The following is a 12,924-nucleotide window of genomic DNA, read 5'->3' as shown; positions in this document are numbered from 1 at the left end:
CCCGCCTGCACCCTGAGCCACAGCAGGGGTGGGGGAAAGGGGCGGAGGACTCTGATTCCCTGGAGGATCCAGGAAGTTGTCCTTTAAAAAGCGCATCTTCAGCTCGCCTTTGAGCGCCGCCTCTTCAGAGCAGCATGTGGACTGGTTCACCAGGCCCTCTAAGTGTTCTGGGGCTGCCACCGCCGCCTCAGTCCGAGCAGCCGCTGTGGGCAGCGAGAGCCACTCTCAGGTCGACGATCAGGGGAGCGCGGGCTCTTAGTCCCCAGCTTGCTGCTGGCTTCTTCTCATCTGGAGGTGGCAGTCACTGTTGCTGCTGAGAAACCAGCCTGCATTTCCCTGCCTGTTGGTCGCCCAGTGAGGAGTTTGAGACAGCACCTCCAGCCAGGACACACATGGCTTGTTACCTGGTCATCAGTTCGAGACATCTCAGCAATGGGCACTACAGGGGCATTAAGGGAGTCTTCAGAGGTCCCCTCTGCAAGAACGGATCTCCGTCTCCGGTAATGTGCACACAGGCGCGCGCACCCATTCACACATGTTCAAAATCAAATGAAAACAAAAAGAGACATTGAGAGATGCTGTCCTGCCTGATAGAGTGGGTTAGACTTGTAGGGCTTAAAAGCACCATCCTTAGTTACATCACCAGACACACTTCGCGACAATTACAGAGAGGGGTGTGTATTTACATGTTTCTTGTCATCCCAGTCATTTTGATCTGTAGGTTGTGCATGCAAATATTTGCTGAACACGGTTAAGTGCAGGGATGAAGGTAGATCCTCTGGCAGAATCTTATTGCTTTGGGTAGTGTAGAAAGTCTGTCTGACACTTTATAATGTGCTTTTGTGAAGTCATACTTTCCGATTAGTTTAATAATTTTACAGCTGCTTTATAGGAAAACAAACTCCTCAAGGGGTTTCTCTTGGGAAACTGAAGAGGTGTTGTTTTTCTAAGCATCGCTAAGTCCAAGGAAACTAAACTAGATTCTTTAGAAGGAAGTGGATGACTTCCTTGCATAAAGCCATATGGGTTGTTCATTGTATTACCCCAAAATGTCTTAACCTGAAAATTAAGTGCTTTTATTTAACTTAGTAAACTGTTCAAATACTATTGTCCAGAATCTAAGGCCTTTCTATATTTATCAATCAATTCACAGTACTATAAACTGTTTTAAGGGTTCAAATGTCTTTAAAGAAAATGTGTATATATGTGTATATGCATGCATAGTTTGAATATATATATATATATATATATATATATATATATATATATTCAGTGTTAGACCACAGTAAATGTCCAAGTATCCAAACTTAACGAACAACTTTTCTATTCTGATATTAAAAGAGTATTTTTATTTTGCATGTCAGAGACAGGAAGGGCTTAATTTAACTGAGTATTTTGTATCTCAGACTTTCCATTATAGCTTAATGCTTCATTAGTGTGAATTATTTACAGCTTCTATATATTATAAACACCTTTGGTTAACAGTATCTTTGATTTGAATAATAATCTGGAATTCTGAGGTACATTGTACTCAGATCCATAAACAAGATTCCCAATGACAAACTCTTTCTTCATATTTTCATATACTTCAAAATGTGCATTGCTGTAACAGTCCCAACTAAATGTAGAGAGCCAGAAATGCTACCTGGAGAACACTGTTTGCATTAACAGTTACAATTAAACTCACAGGGCTAGAAAGGGACTTGGCAGTTCCAGTCGGTTGAAAAATACAGCCGACAGTCAGTACGAACAGCCGGTCTGAATCTCGTCCACTTTAAGGAGTAAGGATTGGAATTTGTGCAGCCTCAGCAAACCATTTACAGCATGCAACAATTCACAGTGTCAGGAGCATTTTCCTCAGGGCAAACAATTCCCCCCAGTTCTTCTTTAAACACATGTTGCCTTGCAAACCTATACTGCTCCAGTTTTCTTACAGGAATTTTTTCTTAGTGTGTTGATAATCTTTGTGGCTGTCTCCATAACTTTCCAGAGTCAATTGTTGTGTGACGTGCATACATCTCAATAATTGGGATCAAAGGAGACACATCTCACCATTATTACACAGCTTAATTCTATTCAAGGAGATTAGAATATGATAAGATCTCTAGTGTTTAAAGAGGAAGTTTCTGTCATTTGGTCAATGATATTCCTGTGTTTCTTCTGGTTGCTCATGTTCCCAAAGCCTGGCTGATCTCACATATACTGTGGAAATGTGGATGGCAGATGCCAGCCTTCCATCCACATGGCTGTGCTGGTTGTCCAGGGTACAGCTGCACACCTATGGTACAGTATTTTTCTAGTTCACTTGAATAATTCCATTACTTTTTTCAATTTCTTCAGTTTGATTCACTGGATAATGCTCACTAAAATGATGCAGGAGCTATTTAGAAATGTGTAAAGTAGCTTTAATACATACTCTACAAACCCATTTTTTTTCTTGTCACATTTTACCATGGAAATTGTCTTTTTTCAAGGTTTGACCAGTCTCTCTCATGAGTTGGGCTGTGTTTGAAACTGATACTCATCTGTTCTCTGTTGAGAGAAATCTTCATTTGGTTTAAATTCTCTTTCCATGGCAGGATGTCTTTTTCTCTAAGGCAAAATAAGTCACTACATTCTAGACCCTAGACTCTTTGGCTTTGAATAGCTCACTTATCTCCAGGAGTGTGTGTTTGCCTTCATGATCAACAGGTTGCAAAATAGCAAACTAAATATATATATATATATATATATATATATATATATATATATAATTCAACAATTGCTCTTGTTATATCCAGATTGATAGTAGTTTATTCATATGCCTTCAATGCTATATTAAGCTCATTGGTCATATACTTGTTAAACACGGTCATTTATAGTTTTTGAAATAGGTGTCTATTATGATAATGCATTTTCAAATTTAGTATCTAGAATAATGTAAAATTGGTTGTTACTTATTATGTTAACTTCCCAAGATTCGATTTCCCTAGAACTACAGACTGGGATGTTAGTTGACAAGTAACTTTCACTAGTTCTTTACTACTTAATCTTTATCCTTCTTTTTTTAACCCATGTCTCTCTATTTATTCCACATGTTTGGGGTTAGTAGAGCTATTTAAAAATTGGACATGGCCTTAATATTCAATAAAACACAATTATAGAATAAGAGTATTTTGTATTCTCTTGTAGAAAAGAGACAATTACTTCTTAGCTTAATAAACTTTTATTTTTCATTTTTGTTATAACTATGCCTGTATAGTATAGATTTGACATTTCACTGTCTATAATATACTTACAAATATTTTAAGTAAATATTTGAAAATAATTAAACAAATTTCTTATGTTTTAGTCACGTCTGTTTAATGGCAACATGAGATATTAACCTCAAAGCACAAAAGAGAATTGGGTAAAAGACATACATACATACATACATGCATACATGTGTATATATAAAATTCCAAGAAATTTTATATATAAAATATTGAGTCATTACATATATAATTATATATTTCTCATAATAAATATGAAATGGGGTAGCTGATTGAAATATGAAGCAGTAAAGTATTTTATCTGCTAACAATACTCACAGATTATTAAACTGAAAATCATAGGGTGAAATTCTACTTCTATCTCCAAAGTTAACACACAGAAATATCTTATGATTGCCTCTTTGTTCTGCATGAAAACATAAAATTGTGTTTCATTCTAATGAGCATGTGAATAATTGATTTGAGATGGCTTATGCTCCACTAAATCCAAGATAGATTAAGGGGAATAGCAGTATTTCTTAATGTTTAATGTAAAATTTTATTTAAAAAATTAATATATTTTGCTAAATTTTAGGATGTTTATCCTGGATGTTTTCTCAACTCTAAAATGATATGATTGAATGATGCCTTTAAGAGCCAGTATTAGGTGGACATACACATATCTTAGGTAGGTAGCTAGATAACCATGGCTAACTGTGCTCAAGATATATTACATCCATATATATTTTTAGGCACCAAACACATAAAACTTTGTTAAAATAATTGAAGTACTCATTAAGAAAAATCTTAAAGGCCTATCACTGTATTTGAATCAATAAAATAGGTAATATCCTCTCAGTAAAATACTTTTCAGTTGATTCTTATGTACCTTTCAGTTATTTTTATGTTCTCTGAAATATCATCTCAACTTTAGATTAATTTCAGTGTCTTCTTATATATCCCTTAATCTGTGTGTGATTAATAGTAAGACATTCATTCCTAGCACTTAATCCATTAGTTAATAATCATAGCTGTATGTTTAAACTATGGTACATACTTCATCATCACTCTTCTGAAAATTAGACAAGGTTAGAAGTCTGTATTTTTTTCTGACCACAATATAGTGAAAAATCCAAGAATAACTTTAGAGCTTGCTTAATTTCCCTAAAGTACTGCATGTGGAGGATACCCCTTTGACTGTCTATTGTATATGCCATGGTCCCATGTTTTGTATCTGGTCATCTTATTCTGAGTTGGTATGTTTGTCTAAATCAACTAATCTAAGTAGAATATGATATATATGCTTACATGTGTGTAAACACACATATATGCATATGCCTCTTAAACACACCCAAATCCTATGTGTATTCAGATATGTACATCCAGAAATGATAGACATTATTCTAGACATAATGGATAACCTTGAAGTTCCCTAACAGGCAATTTCCTAAATAAGGAACTGAGCAGTTACACCCTTGTTCTTTTTATTAAGTTTATCCTGTTCTATCCTGTGTATTTTCAAGATTCTTATGAATAAGTACATATTAATCACATTATAATGCCTCCAAACTGATGTATAATTGTGAGGATATGTCTCCTTTTCCTGAATTCATGACTACATAGCACTTTCATATATTTTCAATAAAGTCTCAGCTACACGTTCAAGTCATGTTTTCCTCTTATGTCAAATAGCATATTAAGCAAATTCCTTTCCTTGCCTTGTGCTTTCATCCCTGTCTTCTCTTTCCAAACTTCCACAAAAATCTTGTGCTTAGAATTTATCTGAAGGAGAGAGTGTCACCATCCTGTTTTAAAAGAACCTGTGTTTATTTAACTTTAAGAAATTTCCATAAGAATGAAGTCAATATTTAGGAGACTTAATTTGTGGCTTTTGTTAACTTACTTGGCATTTCTCTTCTATCTTGAGTTATTCATTTTAGCTATCAAATTGAGACAAATTTAAGTTTCTGCTTTATATTTTGGAAATAAATATAAAACATCTTAGCCTCATGTGTGAGGCAGATTGGATGGTGTTTAAGATAGAATTCAACCATTTCCTAATTAAAATTAGCAACAATCGTAGTTAAACTTGTGGTACAATGTGTGTGCACTAAACTTCATATTTTCCACGGGAAAATAAGAACATAGCTTGAAAGGTTGTTGGTCTAGGCTAGTATTCTGACCTGAGGAAGAAAAATCCAGCATAAGCTCAATAACTCCAACCAGGTGTGAAGTTATCTGGTTATGGCATAGCAACCCTTTAGCATATATTCATGTATTCTTAGAAAATAATTTGAATAAAAATTTAAAATTCTATTTTGGAAATATCTTTTGCTTGTAGCAATCCCATAAGAAATTCAAAACTTAGGCGGCACAGACACTTCCACACAACACACTCAGTTTATATACATAGAAAGACTAAATATTTGGTAAGTTTTCACAAAGAAGTGCAGTGTCATCATGCTAATGGGGATCACACACCTATTATATCGTCTTACATATTCAAAGAGCTTCCTAAAATTAATGAAGAGATGAGTTACTTCTTAATTTAGACAGCATCCTGTGATGTAATAATACAGACATAGTTTACTGAAAGGAAAAACAAACACAAAATATATTCAGTTTTATAAATAAAGGAGGGATTTTAAATTTTGTTTTGAGGAATATTTACTAATGCTGTCGATTTTGCAGTGATGGCCTCCTGAGGTGTTGTACTACAGTTCTCTATTATTTAACTATGAGATATAAGATCTGAACATTTCTGATGGAAAGACAGTTTCCCATAGAGTAAACTCACTCTTGTTTCTATATTTCCCTTGGTTGATAGGAAGCCAAGAGATAAATCTGGGGCTTATAAAATGATAGGGATTAAAGTTTGTCTCCAAAACCAGATGGTTCACCTGTGCTTATCACCTAGTTCCAGTCTGAGTTTTATTTTATTCCCTGTGCTGCTTATTCTTTTCAAATTTATGCTTTGTTGTTTTAATGCAAGAAATGTCTTTTGGGAGACTGAGGTTTATTGTCAAAACAAGTTATAAATAACAATATAGACTGTCACCATGTAGGGCCACCCCTGGGAACTCCATGCTACCCGGTTGTGAGTTCCCTTTTTTTTTTTTTCTTTCATTTCTAGAAAGGACAATTAAGGCTGCCAATTTGGGACTTTGGCAATCATGAAATATTTTTGGCAGGTTTTATTTCACATTTCTATGACTATGCTGCATTTTTTTGAACAAACGTTGCAAGTTGGTTTGAAACAACATCCCTCCTCCTCTCATTTTCCTTATCATTGATTCTTATTCCTTCACTTCTTGCTTTTCAACATCTGATTCACCATATAGATATTGGTGGTACAAGATCTGTAACTCCAGAGATCCTGGCTCCTGAAAACAGTGAGCACACAACATTCTGTCTGGTCTCCCAGTCAACTGTATGTTCTCTGTAATTATCATTCACACATAAACTTTATTTGCAGGTCATAATTTATAATTTCCACCCATTTTCATTCAGGGAACTCACCTAATAGTGTTCCTCTATGCTCACATTCCCTAATGTGGTTATACTGAATACTTCACCTGCCCTAAATATCTCTATTGTCCACTTACATGTTTTTTCCAGACATCCAGTTTGAAATGAATAACTATAATTCCCAACATCCATTTATAACACAAAGAGAAAACACATTTTTTCCCTGTTGTATGTCATACATAGATACATTTCTCTTCATGGTTGAAACACACAGGGGGAGTGTTACAGGTAGATCTAAAGAAAGAAGGTATAGAGTCAAATTCCATAATTCTAAATTGTTAGCAATTAAAGAGCAATCATAAAAGTTATCTTAAGTTCAGCTTCTACTTCACAATGAGGGAGGAGGCTCATAATATGGTGCTTTGAGAGTGGCACCTGACATTCATTGAGTGCTCAGTAAATGTTAGTGCTTAGTCAGGAGCTTCAAGTGTACTTGGCCTTTCCCATTAGCCCAAGTTGTAGGTGCTTTGTTCCATGTGCCAATTTTAGAACAGCACTTGCAGAAGACCCGAAGAGGCAACAGACTGACCATGTATATACATGGCTGATATGAATGCATTAGCTTCTTAAGACTTTACTTGTTATTGTCACATATTATAAAGCTCCTGAGAAAGGTAGGAGCTTGATCATCCTCTGCTTTTGAAAGGTTAGTGACGATGAAAAATAGCAACATGATATTTACATTATTTCCTTTTATTATTTGTGGTGAAACATTAAATAATTCCCCAACAAGTGAGCACTGTAGCTCTTTAAAAAACAAACTCAGAGCAGCCACAGGATGATGGACATACAATTATCAAGCATCTCCAGTTACCCAGAGAGCCATGGGCTTACCAAAGCGACTTTCTTAGCACTTGGTTTTTAGGATCAGTAAGGGTGTTATACCAGAACCTTGGACTTCTTCTGAACACTAATCTTCCAGGATCAATAAGTAGAGGAGTCTCAGGAGAGGAATCAGGATTATTCTATGACTGATTTCTTAATGCTAATACTTTTGTTGTATTTAATACATATCTTATTTGACTTTTTAAATAGAGTCCAAACACTCTAAAAACCTTACTAATGAAATTATACACTTCTAATATTTTATTATGGTGGGAAGAATAATAGCACCTGAATTATACTCATATTCTAATCTTACAGATGTATTATAAATCCAATACCTTAAACAACTAGAAGAGATTTGCAGATGCAACTAAAAACATTGAAAGATAATCCTGGACCATGAAGGTAAGCTCAATGTCTAAGGAATAGTCAGGTGCAGGTGAGAGGGAGAGTTTTAAGCTATCTTGTGGCTTCTACTGAAGTTATAGATGGGGCTCATAAGCCAAGGCATGTAGGTTACCACTTGAAACTAAGTCAAGTAGATAGATACCCATTTGGTACTTCTAGGAAGGTCTCACCCCTCCTCACATCGTGATATTTATCCCAGAGAGGCTTCTGATTTAAAGAAATAGAAGAAAACAAATTTACATTAAACCAGTAGATGTGTAATAATCTGTTAGAGCAACAATAGGAAACTAATATGATCATACCTACCATCGAGTAACATTTAAATGACATGGGTCTATGAGATCAACAAAAGAATGCTGTTTTCTTTTGTGCTTACTCAAAGGTGTCTGCTTCCTCCTTACTTCCTACTACTGATTCTTAGTGTGTCTTCTTAAAACAGGAGTTCATGGAACCAAGATCTCCATTTTTGAGACATCTCTTTAAATATTTAGAGCCATTTGGCATATTTGCATTATTACTCATATGAAGGACTAAAATGTTCATGAGGACAAATTTCATGTAGATAGTCCATTATTTTGTTTTGTAGGAAATGCAAGCAAACTTTGCAAATTTAGGTGTTTGTTTTCTTATTTTTTCATGTAATGAAATCTCTGAGATGTACAGTAGTTCGTTCATTCACAGTAAGGTGACACACTCAGCAAGATGTTGTAACATATTTAGGATACTAGTTCATATTTTAAGTGCTGTCTTATTTTTCCAGATACTTTTCTGTTATACTATACATTTACCATAGATTGAGAATAAACTTAATAACACAAATATCAAATCATATCAGAGGCATATTTAAGAATTTTTACTTTAGTCTTTGATTTAATGATGCTCAAATTCCTATGGGAAAATACATTCATTTAAAAGAAAGTAATGATATTAGTAGAATTACAAATCTATAAATATCCCCCAAATTTCTATAGATAGTCATATCTATAGGAAATAAAATTTAAAAATTAAATATAAAATTATATATGAAATATATGTAAACTATGTAAAATAAATTATGTAAAACATAAAATATGTTAAATATAAAAGGGAATATAAAATATAAAATTTAAAATTTGATAGTGTGAGTTTTTAGGTTTTCTATTAAAGAATAGCATAAAATATATAAAAAATATATGTTGCTGTGTTGTAGGCATGCAGGGTTTTTTAAATGTCCATAAATTCAGATGGAACTAAGGGAAAACTGGAAGATTCAGTTGCATCTTAAGGTTGTATCACTCCTACCCAAAGGAAAACATTGTCCTAACAAAAGACTATGCAATGTCTTTTTAAGAAAATTAAGGTGAGTTCAGTGAGATGGTTTAGCAGGTAATTTCCAGTGCTGATGAGAACTGGAATTCAGTCTTGGGATCCTATATTGTAGAAAGAGATGACTAACTCCTGCAAGCAAGTTATCCAGACTACCACTACCATTATGTGTATTCTCTCTCCTCTCTCTTCTCTCTCTCTCTCTCTCTCTCTCTCTCTCTCCTCTCTCTCTCTCTCTCTCTCTCTCTCTCTCACACACACACACACACAAATAAAAGTGTCAAATAAAAATGATAATGTTAAGGTGAGCTCAACTGATAGTAATTGAGTTAATGAAGGCTGTCAGTTTGTGGTAGGTATAGAGAGACACACTCTATTTCTGTTGCTTCTGCCTTACTTTGATGGCTAAAACAAATCTTGCTATTTGAAATAAATGAACAAGAGAATACAGATTAGGTAGGAACAAATGGATTTATGCTAATAAAATACATAGATTAGATCCAGGGTAACATCTGAGAAACATCTCATTATCTTTTGCTTAATATTCCATGTTGAAATTCAAAGATATAACCATCTCATGGATTGAGAAATTTCTTGCAAATGGTTAAGAATAGCCTTGGTAGGTTTTCATTATTTGAGAGGAGATATAAATTATGTACTTACTGGCAAGGTAACAATAAGTGATTAAAAGACAGTCATATCTATATTGGACTTTTCATAAAAATGACATTCATGCACAAATGTAGATAAATGTTATTAGAAAAGTTATAATTTAATAAGCATACATGAAGATAAAAGTCAGCTTTTGTTACTAAGCAAACAGTACTACTTCCAAGAAGAATATATAAAGACTAAAAATGCTTAATTGTAATTTGAATGACTTTATTTGTGAATATAGAACTGTTCTTGAATGTTATGATTGGAGATGGTATATGCCTTCCAAATCTCTGTTGAAACTGATTGCCATTGTAATGGTATTAGGACATGAAGTTTCAAGGAGGAGATTATTCTGTTAGGAAAGGCTAATGCTTTTCTGTATGAAGTAGCTCTGTACTTACCTGAAGAGTGAGTCATTATAAGAAAGGCCACTCTCATGTTTGGTGATATATATATATATATATATATATATATATATATATATATATATATATTATGGTTGTGGATGTCTGTAATGGTCTTCAGATATTGTACAGTAAAAACCTTCTTGATGCGGGTTGAGGGTGAAAGATACACTATTGCTATAAAGGTAGTTGTTTAGAAAGGAGAAATGATATTTGTTTAGGAAAATGGCAGTAGTAGGGGTCTCTGACCTCTGCAGCCATGGATATTGGCTAGTCTTATAGTAACTGGCATAGATTTCCCTCTACTGACTGAGACTTAAGTCCAACCAGAGAGGTCTGGTTTATCCAAAGGGTAAAGGTGAATTATCAGCAGCTCCACATAGCTGGAAAAGTCTGTGACCCACAACAATGACTGGAAGGGCAGGATAGAACATTCTTTAGCAATAACTCAGTTCACAATTCTGTTGGAGCAGCAGAAGAGTAAGCCAGAAAACACAGGGGAAATCAAACCCAATGTTCTTGCTCAAATAGCCATATGCTATGTAGTGTAATTTCACCATTCTAGGAGAGATTGCTGGAAAAGTCCTTGGTGGCAGTATCTTATGGCTTGATATTTCTGTCATCATAGAAGTAAGATTTGAGGAACTGTGCCAGAAAGAGAAGTGATAAAAAGTAATAAACCTTAGGTTTCCATCTAATCACAGGTCATTTGCTGTGATTTTTTTAAAAAGTTACATCCGTTTTAGTCTCTGTGATCATTAGGATGTAAAAAGTGTACCTGAAGCTGATAGTTCTCTGTAGAGCATATTAAAGTGCAGAGGAGGATGGAAATAATAATTGATATAAACACATTCATACAAACCAAGCTGGGTGGATTTATATAGCACATTCAGATCACATAATTTGGAAGACTTATACTGAATGCACTTACTAGAATTCAATGTGGCATCTGATTTTTAAGAAGTTATATGCTCTTCAGTGCATCAAGAATGAGGCTAGATCTAGAATTCTGATCTTCCTGAGTTTAATAAAGAAGGGAAGAACAGTGGCCTGAAAAGGTTTTCTACTGTATTTGTGAATGTCTAGGTAATACTTGACCGATGTTTTCTAATCTTTCAAAATCTATAATATCCTGTTCAAAGGAAATTCTAGAAGCTTGGCAACATGACATAAGCAGAACCATTTCCTCTGAAGGGAGGTTTTGAAAGGGGGAAAGTCATCCTTAAAAAATAACAACAAAAACTATTTGGATGGAGAAAGTGGCTCTGAAATAATGTCCTTATGTTCTGATTTAAATACTAGCAAGGCTATGAAGATAAACACCTGCTACTTACAAAGAATAGTTAAAATGGAAATGTCTGGAGATCTACAAAGATGACACCAACTAACAATCTAAGCAACAGAGGAGAGGCTACCTTAAATGCCCTCCCCTGATAATGAGATTGATGACTGACTTATATGCCATCCTAGAGCCTTCATCCAGCAGCTGATGGAAGTAGAAGCAGACACCCACAACTAACCACTGAACTGAACTGGAATCCAGTCGCAGAGAAGGATGAGTGATGAGCAAAGGAGTCCAGACCAGGCTGTCAAAACCCACAGAAACAGCTGACCTGAACAACAGGGAGTTTTTGTTGTTCAAAGACTGACAGCTGGGAAATCAGCACGGGGCTGATCCAAACCACAGGAATGTGGGTGTCAGTGAGGAAACCTCGGAAATCTATGGGGCCTCCTGTAGTAGATCAGTACTTATCCCTAGCATAGGTGTGGACTTTGGGAGCCCATTCCAAATACAGGAATATTCCCTGAACCAAGACACACGGTGGTGGGCCTAGGCCCTATCGTAAAGGATACGACAGACTCTGAAGATCCCCTATGGAAGGCCTTGCCCTCCCTGGGGAACAGAAAGGTTATGTGATAGGTAGGGTTTTAATGGGGGGGGGGTGGACGGAAGGGGAGGAGGGGAGGGAGAGTGAACTGGGATTGACATGTAAAACAATCTTGTTTCTAATTCAAATAAAAAATGGAAAAAAATTTTAAAATGTGTGCATCTCACCTTAAGATGTCCCATTAACTCCAACATTCATAGACATCAGTAGGCTTTTATTAATGTATTTGGAGCTTTTGTGAAAAAATCCATGAAGTATCTTTTGGAACAAAGCTCTTAGGAACACTTCCTTGTGCTTAAGGAAACAGGAGAGACTTTCCTCTGAGATAAGTATTCAAGGAGAGGAATTGGCCCACTTTAAACTGAGTTAAATAGGAATTACCCAGCATGAGAGGCAGAAATTCAGACAGAAAACGCTGGTCTGGAATCAAAAACAGTAGAGCTTTTCAATTAATTAGTAAAATGTACTCATTCACTCAGGCAATCAGATGTTCATATAATTGCTAAAGGTATTTGTGGGAGGTACTCATTGGCCATATAGCAAAATTAAAAGATAAACCACACTGTAGGTATTTCTCATGAACCAAATAATCTTGTGAAGTAATATTTTCTATAAGCTTTGTTAAGGACTAATATCTTCTGGATAAAACTGAAAAACAAAACCGTAAAACACTCAAAA

At 35.2% G+C, this 12,924-nt stretch overlaps 1 protein-coding gene across 1 annotated transcript in view; it reads left to right on the top strand.

Annotated features, from left to right (window-relative positions):
- The first annotated feature begins 392 nt into the window (after positions 1 to 392).
- Positions 393 to 12,924, top strand: part of Znf804b (zinc finger protein 804B) — a 489,860-nt gene continuing 477,328 nt past the window's right edge. Inside the window, exon 1 of the mRNA XM_027391570.2 lies at positions 393 to 500. Within this exon, the coding sequence (XP_027247371.1) occupies positions 393 to 500 (108 nt within the window). The remainder of the gene's footprint in view (positions 501 to 12,924) is intronic.

This window comes from Cricetulus griseus (genome assembly GCF_003668045.3).
Source record: "Cricetulus griseus strain 17A/GY chromosome 1 unlocalized genomic scaffold, alternate assembly CriGri-PICRH-1.0 chr1_0, whole genome shotgun sequence".
Taxonomy (NCBI): domain Eukaryota; kingdom Metazoa; phylum Chordata; class Mammalia; order Rodentia; family Cricetidae; genus Cricetulus; species Cricetulus griseus.
This window is presented reverse-complemented; position numbering and strand designations above follow the sequence as displayed.